Source organism: Myotis nattereri (genome assembly GCF_964212035.1).
Source record: "Myotis nattereri genome assembly, chromosome: 16".
Classification (NCBI taxonomy): Eukaryota; Metazoa; Chordata; class Mammalia; order Chiroptera; family Vespertilionidae; genus Myotis; species Myotis nattereri.
In genome coordinates this window covers 13,504,585-13,524,183 of record NC_138091.1, presented here as the reverse complement: position 1 = coordinate 13,524,183, position 19,599 = coordinate 13,504,585, and the positions used below count along the sequence as shown (strand labels likewise).

Genomic DNA, 19,599 nt, shown 5'->3' with positions numbered 1-19,599 from the left:
TGATGGGGCAGATAAGAGCAAAGCCAATAGAAGTCATTTGCCCAAAGAAAACAAGAGACTTCAGCTCAATACTAGCAAGTCTTTTCAAACAACTAAAGTTGACCCAGTGTGAAAGGAGCTGCCTTCTGAAATAAGAAGTTATGCCTTGCTGGGAGGAAAGGCTACAGGATCCTATCATGTATTTGAAGGCTTTAATGGGAGAGAGCCTGGCATGGGGAAAGAGCCAAACCTTTGCCCTGGTCTGTGTGGCTCAGTTGGTTGAGCGTCATCATGTACCCAGAGGTCGCTAGTTCGATTCCTGCTCAAGGCACATGCCCAGGTTACCAGTTTGATCCCCGGTAGAGGGCATGCAGGAGGCAGCCAATCGATGTTTCTCTCTCCCTCAACCATCCTCTCTCTCTAAAGTCAATAAAAAAAGAGCCCGGCCGGTGTAGCTCAGTGGTTGACCATTGACCTATGGACCAGGAGGTCATGGCTTGATTCCTGATCAGGGCATATGCCTGGGCTTCGGCCTCAATCCCCAGGGTGGGTTGATCCCCAATGTGAGGTATACAGGAGGCAGCAGATCAATGATTCTCTCTAATCACTGATATTTCTATCTCTCTCTCTCTCTCCCTCTCCCTTCCTCTCTGAAACCAATAAAAATATATTTTAAAAATAAAATAAAATAAATAAGAAAACATGTTAAATAATAAATTTAGAAAAAGGAAAAGGAGCCAAACCTCTGAGGTCTCTTCCAGCACCAAAGGGCCCGTGTTCCCAATAAACAGCTAACTGAATTGACCTCTTGTTAGGTTAGTTCAGTGGTTCTCAACCTTGGCTGCACATTAGAATCACCTGGGAATCTTTTTAAAATCCTGATTTCTAGGCCTCATCCTCCAGAAATTCTGTTTCTTTGTTATGGGGTGGGGCCACAACATTAGTAACAAAGAAACAGAATTTCCGGAGGATGGGGCCCAGAACTCAGGATTTTAAAAAGATTCCCAGGTGATTCTAATGTGCAGCCAAGGTTGAGAACCACTGGGTTAGTTGGTTAGACAAGTGCTCATCTTAAAGGATTACTTGCCATTCTCACAATTGCTATTGTTTTTGATGCAGCAAATTTATCCAAATTGCTTTGTACGAAGAAAATACTGTGTAATGGACCCCAATCACACATTTTTAAGGCACTAAGGTTTAATGACTTTGGCAGATTTCACAAACACTTTGTTGTAGAGGCAAGAGTTGGACCAGCCTGTCTGATGGCAGTCATTGCCCTAACCACTGTAGCATGATTCCCCCATCACTGGGAAACAGGCGCATACTGAAGCAGTTGGCTTGGGTGATGAAAGAAACGGACAATCTATCAAGAACACAGATGGAATCTTAGAGCAGGAGCGTGTCCCCAAGGACAGGACATTCTCCTGGCTCAGAGCCTGAGCATAACGCTGACCCACATGCAGGAAAGGGAAATACTGTTTCCTTCTTTTCTTTGGGTTTCCCTCATAGCCCTTTAGCTATTTCATGGCCCTGCCTTAGTTATTACAACCCCTTAAAGAGCCCATGTTCGTTTCCTGAGCCTCAGTCTACTATCCTATATAATAAAGAGCTAATATACTAATTAGACCAGGTGGCAGAACAACCTTCCAGAACGACCAGTGGGGGCTGGGGGGGGGGGGGGGGGCAGGGCCACAGGGCCATGAGGCAACTGGGGATGTGAGGGCTGAGCAAAACACCACAACTAGGGAGCTTATAAACAACAGACATTTAATTCTGGAGGCTGGGAATTCCAGCATCGAGGCGCCAGCTTGGTCCTGTTCGTGTGAGGGGCCTCTTTCTGCCTCGTAGTTGGCTCCTTCTCGCTGAGTCCTCACGCGGTGGCAGGGACAGGAGTCCCTCTGCAGCCTCTTAGGAAGGCATGAATCTCATGAGGGCTCCAGCTTCATGACCTAATCACCTCCCAAAGGCTCCACCTCTTAATACCGTCATCTTCAGGGGTTAGGATTTCAACTTACGAGTTTGGGGGGAGACAAACATTCAGACCATAGCACTGGGCGAGGGAATAACTGTACATGAACAGACTCAGAGCATTGGGCTGGGGAGAGGGGAGTTCTGAGAATGAGCTGAAGAAGTAGGCAGGGCGAGGTTGGGAAGGGCCTGGCAGAGGGGAACCACCAATGCCCTTCAGGGGGGAGGGGCATCATGATCAGGTGATCCTTTAGAAAGTCCTCCCCACAGCGCTGCGGGGAGCAGATGGGCGGGCTCTAGGGTTTCCTTTCAGAAGCTGCCAGGCCTCCCCTGGGCCTCCCAGCTCTCTCTCACTAGGACCTGACTGGGCGCTACTCATCGGCACCCGTGGACCTGGCAATCACCCATGCCCCCGTGTTCTGCAGGTGCTACATCACCCTCACCCAGTCTCTGCACCTGACCATGAGTGGGGCTCCAGCAGGACCTGCAGGCACAGGCAAGACGGAGACCACCAAGGACCTGGGCCGCGCGCTGGGCATCATGGTCTACGTGTTTAACTGCTCAGAGCAAATGGACTACAAGGTACAGGCCTGGCTTTGGGAGGGACTAGGAATGGGGCAGTGGCCCAAACCAGGGACCCCTTATCCATGCCACCCTGGCCAGCTCAGAGGCCCCAACACGGAGAGCTCTGCTCCCTCCTCCACAGAAGACCTCAGGGCTTTGGTCCTGGAGCTTGCTAATTTTTTATTTTTAATATATTTTTATTGATTTCAGAGAGGAAGGGAGAAGGAGAGAGAGATAGAAACATCAGTGATGAGAATCATTGATCGGCTGCCTCTTGCATGCCCCCTACTGGGGATTGAGCCCTCAACCCGGGCATGTGCCCTTGACCAGAATTGAACCTAGGCCCTTCAGTTCACAGGCCGACACTCTATCCACTGAGCTAAACCAGCTAGGACAGTCTTGGAGCTCACTGACCTTGTAAATCTCACACATGGAATCTGCTTCCTCTGAGGAGGTTTGCAACCACGGACGGTTTTCTTGCTTCACCTTTGGGGTCTTCCTATCATCATCTGTAAAATGAAGGAGCCGAATATATATCCAAAGGTCTAAATTTCCTGTTTGACCTAGAACCACAGAAAGGCTAGTAAGCAGCTCATATAAAGTCTTATTAAAATAAAAATAACATAAAAATCATATTTGTGCTCCTCTGTAAAAATGGTCATTTCCCCTAGAATATCCACAAGGGCAAAATATTCTGTAAGGGCAGGTGTGACTTCTGAAGACAGACTAGATTAACCCCTCCCTACTCCTAGCAAGAGATGCCCACACAAGGCAAGTGCAAAGCTAATGTTCTTCACTTAGGCACTTGCCACTCCAGGCTCTGTGACACAGAGCCAAGCAGAGGACCCATTAGGGAACTGTTAGCCAGCAGCCTCTCCTCCTTATGTAGATTCCTTTTTAAAAACTCTAATAATATGCTGCCTTGCTGTCCCATTGTTTTTATAACAGGGTAGCATGTAAATAAATTTAGAGTAGAAAAATAAAACAAATGCATTAATAATAGATTAAATATTTATGTGCAAAAATCATGTGTATTGATTGCAAAATAAATTGAATTTAAAACCAATTTTAGAGACGGCAAGATAATACTTGCAGTTACCCCGTTTAGATGCTTTAAATGCAGTTCACCTCTGGTAACTTTAGTGATCTCTCCTGTATATGAAATTTTGCTGTGCAGAGCATTGTAGAATCTATAGCACCGTGTTTTCTCATAGCAAGCAAACAAAATAGGATGCAGACCCAGATAACTGTCTTCCTTAGTCTACACACTCTGAATTTTAACATGGTTGCTTTTATTGATTAAACACCTTAAGATAATGTTTCCTTTGAAGTCAGGCTGGAAGAAGAGAGATTTTTTCCCCCCTTTAATGAAATTAGCTCGCCTTAAAGATTATTTTAAGTTTTTAGATTCTTCCATAGTTGAGCAATGTTGCTGAAATAAGTGTGCTCTCCCAGGAGGAACATTCTGGAGGACACACTCATTTAGATGTGAAGACCTGGCATGTTGATTAAAGAAAGTCAGCGATGTCTTCTGTCACGCCAGGTCTAGCAAACGGGAACAGCTGAGTTGGCCCACAGCCAGGGGTCACTAAGGCGATTTAATTGAATCCCTTTAAAACTTTTACTTAATCCTGACCCACTGATTCCTCTAAGGCAGGGATTCTCAACCTGTGGGTCGCCAACCTGTGGGTCGCGACCCCTTTGGGGGTCGAATGACCCTTTCACAGGGGTTGCCTACGACCATCGGAAAACACATATATAATTACATATTGTTTTTGTGATTAATCACTATGCTTTAATTATGTTCAATTTGTAACAATGAAAATACATCCTGCATATCAGATATTTACATTATGATTCATAACAGTAGCCAAATTACAGTTATGAAGTAGCAACGAAATAATTTTATGGTTGGGGGTCACCACAACATGAGGAACTGTATTAAAGGGCCGCGGCATTAGGAAGGTTGAGAACCACTGCTCTAAGGGTACAGGGTGAGAGGGGGAGTCTATCTTTAGTTTGTCTGAAAAGTGAGCAAAGCTTTGGCCATGGAAGTCTAGAAGAGACACAGGGCAGAATACCATCAGTGGGGGTAGCCACAGGGAAGCACCCCAAAAGGATGGTCATCCCATCCCTTCCTAGACACTAAGCATTCTTGGTAACCAGTCTCACTAAGCTGTTCTCCAACCTGGTTTTCCTTTTGTTGTCCAGAGATTCAGACTATTTTTAGCACAAAGCTCACTCCAACAATCCAGTGAATGTGAATATCACCATTGCTCAGCTTGTGCTAGGCATCATGGGAGGATACCAAAAAGATAGATAGATAGATAGATAGATAGATAGATAGATAGATAGATAGACAGATGATAGATAGGTAGATAGGGCATAACCCAGTCCACTTGGAGAGACAAGAGACATATGAAATTAGGGGAGACACCAGCCAGCATTACCCTGAGTGCTGATGTTTGTTCCACAAACTCTGAGCCCTGGATGCTCCAGCGTAGAGGGCGAACCACCGAGTGTGCTGAGCCTTGGAGGGTGTGAGCCCCAAGGCTGTTGAACATTTGGGGGAGTGCCAAACAGGGCATGTATGATCTAACAGCCCAGTTCTCTATGCAGTCAATGTCCTTCCCCTGCCCCTGGGTCAGATCCCCCTGAAGGCTCCTCACGGGCGGCTAGGACGAGGAGAGGAAGGAGGGTCAGAAAAAGCTGTCACGGGGCAGCATTCTGTTATGTCATTCACGACACTCACGGCAACATATTCTGTTTGTGTATCTCCAGAGAGCAAGCTGGAAATGAGCATAGAACAGGGGCCGAGTACAAGAGAGTGGGCTGGGGATCAAGAGGAGAGAGGAGATGGGGTTGAATAAGGAGGAGCGGACACAAAGCCACTGCGAGACCTACCTTGCAGTGGCGGGCTGCAGAAAGGCCCCATGGGCTGCAGAAAGGCCCTTCCAGCTGCAGACAGGCCTTCCGGGCTCAGGTCAGAAGTAGGAGCGTGATGAGAACAAGTGGTATTCAAGGAAGCCTCCTGGACGGGAGATAATGGAGACGGGAGGAAACTGGAAGGAAAGGAACTTTGTGGTAAGAGCATTGCACTTATTCAAGCCAGAGAGGGTGAAGCGCAGATGATGGGGTAGCAAACCTGGAGAAGAAGGAATGAGAGGCTTTTAAAAGATTGAATAATACCTAGTGCACGTGGGGAGGCATGGGTGGTGAAGCCGGCAGGGCTCGGAGGAGAGCTGGGGCCATAGTCAAGGACCCTCCCAGTCCTTCTGCCACAGGAATCCTGTTAGGAGGCATTGGTGATTGGGCGGGGGGGGGGGGGGGGGACAGGGGGGAGTGCCGGGGGCGGGGGGGGGGGCGGCACAGACGGGTATAGAGACTTGGGAAAAAGAGAAAGTTATTGCTTTATTGGTGCTGCTGGAAAACGTGTAACACTAGCCACTTTCTCTGGAAATGGTTGCAGTTTGACTGCTCGCGTCTTCTTTATATTTTAGCAGCAAGACTTGCCCCCTGGGCCTCAGATTGGAGATGCTATTGTTGAAGCATTGAATGGGTTGGAACCTAAAACTCTCTGGGTTCTTTTTGACTTCCGGTAGCAGCAACCCCGTGGAACACCCACTCCTTGGAACCTGCTCGCTTGATTTCTGAAACATTAAACTTCCACCTTCTCCTTCCTCTCTGATCTTCCTTCTGAGTTTCAGTTTCTGATTCTCTTTCATGTTTTCCAGTTTTACCCAGGCACTGACGGCGCCCTAACCTGCCTTCCAGCTTACCTCCTTTCTTCACTGGTCGGTGGGGGTCTCCATTCAGATGCCCTCCCCTGGTACTTGGCTATCACTCTCCTTCCAGGGAGTTCCTATTAACTCCTGTCTTCCTCCGGGCCAGATCCCTTGTCCCATTAATATAGGGATGGGGAACCTCTTTTCTGCCAAGGGCCATTTGGATATTTATAACATCATTCCTGGGTCATAAAAACCTACCAACTTAAAAATTAGCCCGCTATATTTGATCAATCATGTAATTTACTCACCCCTAATGCCTTGGCAGGGCCAGACCAAATGATTTCGAGGGCCTTATATGACGTTCCCCACCCCTGCATTAATATGAATAATCTCATTTTTCTCTGCAGTCCAGGGTGGAAATTCTGAGATATTCTGATAGTTTCATATCCTTCCCTCTGTAGTTCCGATCAGTCGCCAATGCTGACTCTTCCTTCAGCAGGCCTCTTGTTTCAAGGTCTTCATCCCTACTCTTCTTGCCCTCACCCTAGCCCAGAGTCTCACCACCTTATAGCAAGGCAACACCACAGCCTAGAGCCACTGTACAGTTGGAGTGGTTCACAAATAGCACCAGGCAGAGTCCTGGGGTTCTGTACAGGCCCCCAGGGGAAAGACTGCAGGAGTGACAAGTATCTACCTCTGAAAACTCTACCTTTTTCCATTTTATATATTGGGTATGCACTTGATGAAAGGGATCCACAATCTGAAAACGCTTTCACTTATATGCATATATGCATAGCCCGTGGGCAGACAATAGTGCGGGAAAGACCTGGGGACAGGTCAGGCGTGGGGTGGAGGGGATCAATGGGGGATAAAAAGGAAACATCTGTAATACTTTCAACAACATACATGTTTAAAAACCCTCTGTTAATGTGGAAAAGCATAGCTTTTGATTCCTGAACTTCCACTTAAGTATTTGTGACATTTGCCAGGTTGTTGTTATTATCCCAAATATAATAATAGATATTATTATATATCTCAAATGTTATATATACATATATCCTCATGAATATAATAATAGTAATAGTCAGCCTGGAACTTATGGTACCTCCAGAGATGCGACTGCTCCATCTGAAATAGCCATATCATCCCCCTTTAAGACTCCAGTGGGACTTACCATCTGACGGCCTTATTTTTGTGTCATTGTCGGGTCTCCCCACTAGAACGTAAGCCCCATGGAAACGGGCTTTGTCTCCCTTGTTCACTGCTGGCTCCTCAGGATCTAGTACAGTTTCTCCCACATCATACATACTCTATAAGCATTTGCATCAATAGAGGAATCATTTAATTCAAGGAGCTTAATAAAAGATGATGTTTATTCTTCCCTCTCTTTTCAAAGTCTGCCCCACATCCAGCTTAGCATATGCAATGTGAGACTGGTTCTGCTAAAAATGTTGATTTAATGATATTTTTCTCTGTTCCAAACCTCCAAAGATTCCTTTTAATAATTCAAGTATTTTCATAGCCATGACCCTCTTTTGTAATTCAACTTTCCAGCTGAAATTCACCTTTACTTTTCTGTGGAAACATCATGATTTTGCTCATTCTTTGTCCATAATCTTTCCTCTGCCAGGAAAGCCCTCACCTTCCATTATGCCTACACGAATGCTATTATCCCATCAAGCCAGAATTTCCAATGCATGTTCTGAAGGTACCATATGGTTCTGTCAGATGCCAAGCCCCAGATCTTCTGACTTCTGTTCTTGTGTTCTTTCCGCTAATGTTTGCCAGAGTGCACTCTGAGAAATCCAGGGACCACATAAGGAGAAACAAAATCCATAAAAAAAAAAAAAATCCAGCCATGTAAAACAGTTGAAGTGAATTAATTATGCAGGACTTCTCAGGGCTCTTAAAATGCTAATATATGTTGTTAATTGGGTTATAGAATGTGTGTTTCCCAAATTTGCTTGACCAATGAGCCTCGTCTTCAAGGAGCATCTTCCAGGTTTGGCATTCCATGAAATAAACTTCGGAAAGTGCTGCTGTAATGTTATCTGAAATTCACCTCTGGCGAAACTGATTACTCCAGGCCACTTTGACCCACTCCTCTAAACTTGTCTGTAACCTTTATGGTTTATGTTGTCCCTCGGCACCGCTGCTTGTGTAGCAATTTACTTATTTTCTTTGTGTGCCTTATCTCCACAACCTGACCAGAAGTTCTTAGAGAAACCGAGCCCCCTGAGCTTAGCACATGAGCTGTGCAGAGCTGGTGGTCTAACAATGCCCACTCAGTAAATGAATGGGACTTTCCTACTTACTATTTGCATTTTCCCAGCACTTTCATGATAGCTCCTTGCCAATGACCTTGGGATTGTCTGCCAGAAACCTCTCTCGTTCTATGGCTCCATGGTTTACCAGTTCATGCAGGATGCTCAGAATGGTTTTTATTTTTAGGACAGATATACATCTGCCCTCTGAAATTCTTTCCTTGCTCTCATTAGAAAGACTTACCTGCAGTTTATTTTCTATAGATGTTATCGCTCCTGCCCCACCTCCAGCTTCCTGTTGCCCTGGGAAACCTGGGTATTCAGGCAGGGCTTTAAAGATACAGACATAAACTTTCTCATCAGCACATGCCAAAGGCTGAGTGGCAGACTTTTTGTCTGCCTGGTGCAAGAAAATATTTTATTCATTTCCTGGGATTTTGAAAGCTAGAGAATCAACAGTAATGCAAGCCCGATGACATTTGAAAGGGATTTTGTTCTAAGTGTCTTGAAAAGGTTCTGTTTGATCCTGTGACTTTTGTTGGCACCCACAGCCATAAAAAATTTAATTGTCTTGAAATTTTAATACAAGTTTCTAACCCGGGGTCTGTAGGGGTCTGGAAGTATCTATAATAAAGAGGATGGAAATGACTTAGGTGTGTATTGATAAGCCAGGCATGATAGTCATTTAATCTTTGTACGTTTCATTGCAGTCTTGCGGCAACATCTACAAGGGCCTTGCTCAGACCGGTGCCTGGGGCTGTTTTGATGAATTTAATCGAATCTCCGTGGAGGTCCTGTCGGTGGTGGCAGTACAGGTATGGGGGCCAGAAGTTGCTGGAAGCCCCGTGGTTTCCGTGCTGAGCACTGCACTGTGGAAGTCTGCATCCTCTTGTTTTCAACCTCTCCTCCTCCTCCCCTTCCCCGTCTCCCTCCTGCCTTGCATTTCATGCCCCTTCCTCCACCCTCTAAATCTAAATCGGGCCTGAGAGCAGGACATGGAACCGTGCAGGTCCCTACCGAGGTGGACCCATTTATGCTGTGGGACTCCATGTCCTCCTCGGTACAGTGGGACCAAAGGACAGCCAGCTCACCTGCTGCCCAGGTGAGGAAAGGGGCCCTCGATGGCGGAGCCAGCTCCTTGGAAAGGGCGTCGGCTTTGGGAGTGGTCAGGCCAGGGCGTAGCTCCGCTCTGTGTTTCCTGGCTGGAGCCTGGCGAATTGCTCCCTCTCAGCCCAGTTCACTTACTGACGTATAAGTGAGGGTTGCGGAGTGACTGTCACTGGGTGAAGGAAGTCATGTTCTGGTCGGGTTTTATGTAAGCGTGCTCCTCGCCTTTCAAGTCACCCAGAAAGCCCTTCCTGAATCTGCGCTCGGGGCAGGGAAGGGTCCCATGTTATACGAACCAGAACATGGGTTCCTGAGACAGACGTGAGCATGCGTTAGTGTGCTAAGTGGCTTGAATCCTGACTCACAGGAGGGGATAGGAGTGCTAGACGCGTCATCTGGGAGCGAGGCCGTAAAGGATGGAGAGGATCTGAACCTGGGTAAGGACCTCATAGGCAGCAGAGCATCAGAAGTGGGGGGGAAGGGGGGTGACGTGCACACACCTTTGCTGAAAGTCTGTTCTGTACCAGGTACTTGTCATGTATCATCTCCTAATATGTCTTATGTTCTCACACCAGCCCTGTGAGCCACTATTACCCGCCTATGTAGACAGACAGGGGGGTCTCAAAAATGACTACGCACTTTAACAGCTGATAGCTCAACTTGGAAAAGGAAATGTATTTTAATAAACACTGCCTTTATAATTATTCAAATTGTGTGTATACATTTTTGGGCCACCATGTATATATATATATATATATGGAGAGAGAGAGAGAGAGAGACATGTGGTATATATATATATATATATATATATATATATATATATACTTTAAACCCATCCACACTGAGCAGGTACAGGTCTGGGCACAGAGCTAGTGTACAGGAGGTAAAATAAGAACATGTTTACTGGTAAACAGGCAGGTTCCAACCAAATAGTAGGCAGATCTTGATGCCAGGATGTGCACTCCGCCTTCTTCAATGGGCAGCAGAGACCCCTGCAGATGCTGGAAGGGACATTAGCCCCTGCCTGGCCATGGTTCTGAGGAGGTGGGGCAGTGGGAGAGCAGTGGCTGCCCCCAGTCAGAACTTAATGACAGCTGCAAAGGCCTGAGCAGGAGCCTGACAGCCTCCCCAACAGCCCCCGAGTCCCTAGAGAGACGCCCCTGTTCCCGAGCTCCCCCTGTGAGCGGAATCCCCCCATTGCCCACCAGGGGAGCTGTGGTGGCAGAGCCCCATCCCTGTTGCTTCAACAGGCAAAGCGCGTGGAGGGACGCCCGGGCAGTGGTAACCGCGAGGGGGTCTGGGAACAGCCGCGTGCCTGGTGCTTCCAGTCCGTGCCCGCACACTTGGCAGTCAAAATGGTTTCTTTTCCTCTTATCGTTCGCTTTTATTACTAAAGCAATATGCAAACACTGCGGAAAGCAAACCGGACTCCGTGGTCCCCACAGGCCTTGTGTTGAATGTTCTCAGACAAAGAACAATGAAAAGTTTAGCCTAACTGACATTTTTCTTAGGCGAGTGTGCAGGGCTGAGGAAAAGGGCAGCAGAAGGGGTGGGGCCGAGGCTAAGGTAGTATCCTCCCCGCTCCAGCTGGCCTGGCAGGAGCCAGTCTCCATCCACACCCTCCACGCGGGCACCCTCTGCCCAGCACGATGTCCCTGCCACGGGTGGGCTGGACGTGGAGCCGCATGTAGGTACGGGAGCAAACACAGGCAGCTTGCTCTAGGAGAGGAGAACTCACACCATCAGCTAATTACCCTGCCCACCCTCCCCGCCAGCTGCCTCTGGGAGCCCTCGGTGCTGGGGGCTCTGCGGGGTCCCTTCACTTCCCTCTCCCCCCCACAGTGGCTTGTCTTCCCCGTGTCTTGCATTTGGCAGCCAGTTGGTAGTGTTCCCACTCACTGATTCTTGTCCAGGCTGTTGTTGGTGAAGCTCCCACAAGGTGAAAACTGTCAGGCTCTTCTCTTATTCCCAGTGGGGACACACGGTTTGCCCTCGCTTGGGTCTGATCCATGCGGAGTGAGGAGAGGAAGGAAGTCAACTAGCTGGCCTCACCCTCTCGGCCTGAAACCCTCCCCTCCCTGGGTCACAGGAGCCGGCTGGCGCATCATGCTGCCCTGCTGCTCGGTTGGGGCTGGAGGCGGACTCTGGGAGTGCTTCCACTGGGACACCGGCAGATCCCACAATCAGGGCAGGTTCGCTTTCTCAGGAGCAAGTTGCTCAACATTTACCATCACCCCTCCTCCTTGTAGGAATGAAAGGTCGGTGTTGCCAGATCTTTTAAACTTTAAATAGAAGCTGAACATCTAAATTTTTATTTTTCAAAATGTCTAGATTTCAATAACTTGGCAACTTATTTAAACAAACAAACAAATAAAACCCAGAAAAAAAAAAATCCCTGAGCAGACAAATAAACACATTAGCCAGCTGCATTCGCCTCTGCATGGGCACGTCACAACTTAAAACCAGGGATGACACCCCTGGAAGGTCTCTGAATTTGGGGTGTCATCCATTTTGGAGTATAAGATGTGGAGTAAAAGAAGTAACGTACACCTTTCTCGGAGTACTGATTCTAGGCCTAGAGTGGTTCTGAAAATCAGGAGATAAACATTGGCTTTTCCCCACAGTGGACATTGGGGTTGAGGACCCGTAAGTATACTGTGTGCCTGGAGTTTTTCTCCCTGCTTCTTCCACTGCAGGTATCTGGTGGCCGATGTCCACCTTTTCATTCCTGCCCACTATCCTCTGTCACTTCTGCCCACCTTGCTATGCACATCCTTCCTCGTTGCTTTGATGGTTCTCTGCACCCTCCCACAGGTTCCAGAGGGCACCTCCTGTTCTCACCAGCCAGTTCGCAGCACTGTGACTGCCCTCATTTAAGTCCAGAACGACTCACCATGAGCAGTTATACCCAGGGTGTCCCAGTGCAGCACTCGGCATGTGCCAAAGGACCAGCTCAGTGTGTCCTGCAAGGAGCCAGTGGAGGAGCAGGCCATGGGAATTGGCCCAGGACCAGCATAGAGCCTGTGCTGGGCTCCAGAGTTTGTGTAAACAAGTTCCATGTACAACTGAAATTTTTAAAGAAACAGGTTATCCAGGCAGTGTTGAGCGTTGACCTCTGAACCAGGAGGTCACAGTTCAATTCCCGGTCAGGGCATATGCCTGGGTTGTGGGCTCAACACCCACTGTGGGGTGTGCAGGAGGCAGCCAATAAATTTTCTCTCTCATCATTGATGCTTCTATCTCTCTCCCCTTCTCCCTTCCTCTCTGAAAGCAATAAAAATATATTTTTAAAAAAGAAACAGGTTAGTTTAGAGTGGGGTTAGCAAGGCAAGGGCATGGGGATGTGGTTATGTGTGTAGGCTCTGATATCACACTGCACGTTCAGGCCTGGCTCTGCCACTTACTAGCTATGTCACCTTAAGTAAGTACAAGTCTCAAGTTCCACATCTGTGAAGGGGTTAATAATCATGCCTACTTGATGCCGTTGTAATAATTACTAAATGAATTAATGTGTAAAGCACTTAAATCAAAGCACTATAGACAGTAGGCCCTCGATAAATGTTAGTCTCTCTTATGATGATGATGAGGAGGAGGAGGAGGAAGATAATAGTGGTGGTGGCTATGATGTTGGTGGTGATGATGGTGATGGGGGTGATGACCATGGTGGTGGTGATGATGATGGTGGTAATGATGATGGTGCTGCTGCTGATGATGATGATAGTGACGGTGATGTTAATGATGACAATCATGGTTATTATGGTGGTGGTGATGGTTGTGATGATGTTAGTGATGATGATGATGATGATGATGGTGCTGGTGGTGGTGATGATGATGATATCATTATTACATGAACACTGTCGTAAATGGGTTGAAAGGGAGTAGAAGGCTATGACACAATAGGGCAGAGACTGAGGTCCACACACTGTTCTCACCAGTATTCTCTGCACCCTTCATTCCTTCTCTACTGGCTCCGCCTCAGCCATCTTACCAAACTTAACAGTTTCCCAAGGCATGAGGCAAAGCCCAACATTCATCGTCCCTAATGGATAATAGACACCGTGAATTTGCCTAGTTTTGAAACTGTCCAACATGAGATCAGTAATGGGTCCTCCAAGATCAGTTTCTTTTTGCTTCCAGAATTAAATGCAATAAGTCCAACCTGGAGCTCTCCCCCCCAGTCTAGGACACTCCCATAGGAGACACTCAAGAAAGTGGTCTGGCCACAGCCCGGGAAAATCTGAGGTGGTCACATTTAAAATCACACCCCCATCCAAGGAGAAAATTGCTCTTAATTCTTCACACGGTCGTCCGAGTTGGTGTATTGGTGCAGAAGCCGCACCAGCTGTGCCACTGCCTCCCTTGCCATCCCTCCCCTTCCCTGCCTCTCCTGCCCCGCTCCCTGCCTGTACGTGCTCCTCTTCTCCTAACGTCTACAGAGGTGAGTGCTTCAGTGTCCTTATAGTTCAGTGATGGCGAACCTATGACACGCGTGTCAGAGGTGACACACGAATTCATTTTTTGGTTGATTTTTCTCTGTTAAATGGCATTTAAATATATAAAATAAATATCAGAAATATAAGTCTTTGTTTTACTATGGCTGCAAATATCAAAACATTTCTATATGTGACACGGCACCGGAGCTAAGTTAGGGTTTTTCAAAATGCTGACACGCCGATCTCAAAAGGTTCGCCATCACTGTCATAGGTGGACATCTTCATGTCTCTGTCAGATTGTAAGTGGAATTGCATATCCATTAGGAAAAAGTGTGGCAATTCCAAGAGCAATTACTCTGCTGTTTTTTAAATATATATAATCTATTACAGTACTTTTTTCATAATTATGCCATTATCTGAGCCCGAGGGACATGTGCCACAGGGCACACTCCACCACCCAGTACCTCCAGCTCCTAGTCCCCTCCACATTCTCTGGCCAGGCATCCCTGCCACTCCTCCCTTGCAAGGCAGGAAGCAGCTGGAAGCAACAGGTCAGTCAGCAAGGACTGAGGAGCTGGCATAGCAGTGTTCCCAGCTCTCAAGGTGCTGAGCTAATGCTACGCTCTCAGAACCAAGGGAACTTCCCATCAATACCTTTCATGGAGGAGCTTGGGTCTAAGATAAGAAATATAAAAACTGTAAAAGTGAGGAGTGGGCTGCACTTCCTGAAGGCAGCAGTCTCCAATCTGCCACCGCAGATGGAAGTGTGGAGTGAGCCAATCAGGATTTCAGTAGCATGTGGCATTTGCGAGCAAAGGCCGGAAGAGAGAATGACCACAGGAGCCACGGATGGGCCACTTGCCTAGAATGAAGGGGCAGAGTAGAGGGAGTGAGGACCCGGCTGGGGTGCATGCCGCAGAGCTAGCTGACACCTCCTCACCACGCATCGCCTCAGAGAGCTAAATGACTGTGATACTCTGTGAGCACATCCGAAGCAGGGCCTCACCTGGGTGGAAGCACACAGGGGCAGAACCTTTTCTGATCACCGACTTCTAGTCTTTGGAGGGAAAGATACTAGTTATAAGATACCAAAATCAAGTCCCTGTGGTCAGACAGGCACACGCGGCTTTTTAAAAAAATATATATATTTTATTGATTTTTTACAGAGAGGAAGGGAGAGGGATAGAGAATTAGAAGCATCGATGAGAGAGAAACATCGATCAGCTGCCTCCTGCATACCCCCCACTGGGGATGTGCCTGCAACCAAGGTACATGCCCTTGACTGGAATCGAACCCGGGACCCTTGAGTCCGCAGGCTGACTCTCTATCCACTGAGCCAAACCAGTCAGGGCCACACGCGGCTTTTACAAATAACAGGACTGACCGCTGAAATTAGAGCTGGCCTGCAATGTAGAGGAGTGGAAACCTAGTCATATATCTGAAATATTAGGCAGAAAGCAAGTCCCATTAGAGAGGTGCAGCTAAAGGCACAGCGGCTGGAAAGAGAGAGTGAGCCCATCTGGTCAGGGGCAGTGGTGGGTCATGAACTTGGTATGCAGCATGCAGTCCAGTGGCAAGGACGCTGCCTTGGCCACCAGATGTGCTGAGAGTGGACAGTCAGATGGTGTCATCTAGCCTCATGCTACTCAAGCTGTGGGCCAGTTGTGTCAGCACCCCCAGGAACCTGTTGGAAATGCATTCTCACCACCACCCCACACCTGCTGAAATAGAATCCGCATTTTCCCAAGATTCCAGTGACTCGCACACATGGACTCATAATAACTCCGGGGACCTGCTGCTCCGCACAGTAATCTCGACCCTGGGTGCCCCTCAGCATGGCCTGGGCAAGCCTGGAAAGCAGTGATGCACAATGCAGTCTCCACTGCCAAGGTTCTGATTGGATTGTCTGCAGCAGGAACTGGGCATCAAGTTTTACTTAAAGAAACTTCCCACGTGGTTCCCACGTTTAGCAAACGTTGAGAACCAGAGCTGAGAGGGAGACTGTGAAGTAAGGAGCACATCTTGAGGACTGTGGAGCTTGGGTTCACATCAGACCCACACGATGGAGCCTGGCTGGTGCAGGCCAGTGGCTGCAGGGACAGGTCTGTCCATGGCAGGCAGGCAGAGGGGATGGAGGGCTCAGGCTCACCTGAGAGAGGGAGGGTCAGCCTGTGGCTATGAGTGGGGACACCTGGGCAGCAGTGGGTACGAGTAGAAATCCAAGAATTGACTTGACCTTTTGCTTGGACCAGAATCCCCTGGAGGGCTTGTTAAACTACACCTGGTTGGATAAGCCCCCAGAATTCTGGGGCGGGGCCAAGAATTTGCATGGGAATTTGGTTGGACCCGAGACACCAGTGTGGAATGGTGCACAAGTCAAGTGCATCTTCTTGGCCCCAGTGTCCTCATGGGTAAACGTTTGGTCCAGGGTTTCTCAGCTTCAGCACTATGAATGTCTTGGGCCTGGTAATTCTCTGTCCGTGCATTGTATGTTTAGCAGCATCCCTGGCCCCTGCCCACGAGCTGCCAGTACTTCCTCCCCCTTAGCTGTGGCAACAAAAATATCTCAAGTCTCGGCCAAATGTTCCCTTGGGAGGGCAGGTGCAAAATCACCCCATTGAGGACACTCGTTTCTACTTTTTTGTTTGTTTAATGGGTGCTAAAAGCACCTTTTCTTATTTTGTGGAAACTTATGCCTCTAAATTATAACAAACGTGAGTATTTTCTGAACAAAACAATTCCTCTGAAAATGTATATGCAGGGGTGGGCAGACGTAGGGTTACAGTTGCTCACATGGAAGAAGACATGCAGGCTATGATTATGACAACAGCTCTATTCATTCTGTGTTCTGTGTACTCTCACCTGTAAGCCTACTTTTGCCCGCCCTGTGTTTGATGGTGCACTGGGCTCTGGTAGAAGGTGTTTGGGGACATGGTGCCAGATTGCTTGGTTTTTAACTCAGGCTGCCCCGCTTACCACTGTTAGACATCTGGCAAATTTATTTTCTTCTTTTAACTTTTCATTTTGAAAAAATTTTTAAATTCTAGAAAAGTTGCAAAAATAGTATAGTTTCCAAATATCCCTCCCTGAGCATCCCCTCTGTCAACATCGTATATAATATAATGCAGTCTCTTAACTGCCTTCTGCCTCAGTTTCCTCATCTATAAAACTAGGACCCAGCCAGCTCAGACAGCTGTGAAGAGGACTGAATGGGATAATTCCCGTAAAATACTCAGAATAGCACCTGGAACATATCAAGCGCTCAGCAAATGTCAGTTATTATTTTGTTGTTATTCCCTGTGGCTTTAAAATCTCCCCAAGTGGTGAGCAGTTAGTAGAGAAACAGACCCCATGAGTAAGGAGTGGACCTCGCAGCCCTATATGCCAGTCTGTGCCTACCTGTGTGTGTGTGCCTCCACCTGCTGAGCCTGCAGTGTAACCCACACACCTGCCCACCTGCTCCTCCCATGGCCTCCGGAGGGACATCCTGGATCCTGAGCTCTGCTACATTCCGGTGGCTTGTCCCGGGGCCCCAGTTGCTGTGACTGCGTGAGGCGATGCCCCAGAGCTCGCCTGTCCTTCAGAAGCCGGGAGAACAGAGCCTGGCATTGGCACCAATGGGCAACGCATCCTCCAGTCTGTTCAACACTCTTCTCAAGGGCCCTACAGAATTTACACAAGAGCACAGACCTCCGGTCCTACAATCGTCCATTCTCCCTGAGCTTTAGGATTCTGGGCCCTGGCGTTGCCGGAGGGAATGTTATCAGAGGGAACAGCAGAAAAGGTCTGGCTGTGGCTCACTTGTGCCTCCAGCCAGGGGTATCAGAGCACTTTGTAAATGGTAATTAAGCTCACCTCCCCAGCCAGAAAAAGTGGTGCTCAGTACTAGTATTAGTTTATGTTGTGGACGGGAGCCCTGGAGCCTAAGGAGAGAACCCGGCCTTTACGACTTACCTGGCTTGCAGGATGGTGGGAGGCTGTGTGGCAGGGCTCCTCCCCCTCCCCTCTGTCACACACACACCCACACACACACAACTTAATCCTTAGACCAAGCCCAGAGGCTAGGTGCTGGAGTTCTCTCCATCACGCAGCGGCTAAGAGCCCCGGCTCCAGAATTCACTTGCCTGGTTCAAATCCAAATGTCACCACTTAGTAGCTGTGTCAGGCTGGGCAAACTACTGCACCTCGCAATGCCGCCCTTTCATCATAGAGAAATGGGGATAATAGCATTGAAGTGCTCCCCTCCGGGAATATATCCTAAGAAACCCGAAGCACCAGTCAGAAAGGACATATGCACCCCTATATGCATACCAGCACAATTTACAATAGCTAAGTTCTGGAAACAGCCCAAGTGCTCATCAGAAGATGAATGTATTAAAAAAAACTGGTACATCTACACAATGGAATACTACACTGCTATAAAAAAGCAAGAACTCTTACCATTTGCAACTGCATGGAGGGATCCGGAGAGCATTATGCTAAGTGAAATAAGCCAGTCAGAGAAAGACAAGTATCACATGATCTCACTCATTTGTGGAATCTAATTAAAATAAACTGATGAACAAAATAGATCCAGAGACACCGAAGCATGGAACAGACTGATGAATCTCAGAGGGAAGGTTAGCGGGAGGGAGAGATTAACCAAATAACTTACATGCATATGCTAATATGCATAACCCAGGGACACAGACAATAGTGGGTGAAGACCTGGGGAGGGGTGGGAATGGAAAAAGTGGTCAATGGAGAGGGGAAGGGAGGACATCTGTAATGCTTTCAACAATAAAGATACTTTTAAAAAAATAAAAAATGTGTGCAAAACAAAACAAAAAAGGAACCATGCACAGAGAGACACCAGCTCACTGTGCCTCCCACCCTCCTATCACCGTGTTAGAAAAGTGGTGCATGGCCACAGTTCCTTTAAACACATCCATACCATCAGTAAGGGCCCGGGTTGCGGTCACTGGGCCTGTCCCTCAGGGAAAGGGCCCAGGTTGTGGTCACTGGGCCTGTCCCTCAGGGAAAGGGTCCGGGTTGTGGTCACTGGGCCTGTCCCCCAGGGAAAGGGCTCACGTTGTGGTCACTGGGCCTGTCCCCCAGGGAAAGGGCCCGGGTTGTGGTCACTGGGCCTGTCCCTCAGGGAAAGGGCCCGCGCTGTGGTCACTGGGCCTGTCCCTCAGGGAAAGGGGCCGGGTTGCGGTCACTGGGCCTGTCCCCCAGGGGAAGGGCCCGCGTTGTGGTCACTGGGCCTGTCCCTCAGGGAAAGGGCCCGGGTTGCGGTCACTGGCCTGTCCCTCAGGGAAAGGGTCCGGGTTGTGGTCACTGGGCCTGTCCCCCAGGGAAAGGGCCTGCGTTGTGGTCACTGGGCCTGTCCCTCAGGGAAAGGGCCCGGGTTGCGGTCACTGGGCCTGTCCCCCAGGGAAAGGGTCCGCGTTGTGGTCACTGGACCTGTCCTCCAGTAAAAGGGACCACAAAACACGTGTCTGTGTTGGCGGTGGGTTCCTAGTTTTGGCTTCCACCCCAACACAGAAACCCAACTCGCACACTTGTCCATTGACT

The 19,599-nt window shown here is 48.4% G+C and overlaps 1 protein-coding gene across 1 annotated transcript in view; it reads left to right on the top strand.

Annotated features, from left to right (window-relative positions):
• The window catches only part of DNAH9 (dynein axonemal heavy chain 9), a gene marked incomplete at its 5' end in the record, with an annotated part of 338,080 nt that overhangs the window by 108,534 nt on the left and 209,947 nt on the right, over positions 1-19,599 (top strand). The window contains 2 exons of the mRNA XM_081109536.1: positions 2,373-2,529; positions 9,214-9,318. Of these exons, the coding sequence (XP_080965662.1) occupies positions 2,373-2,529; positions 9,214-9,318 (262 nt within the window). The remainder of the gene's footprint in view (positions 1-2,372; positions 2,530-9,213; positions 9,319-19,599) is intronic.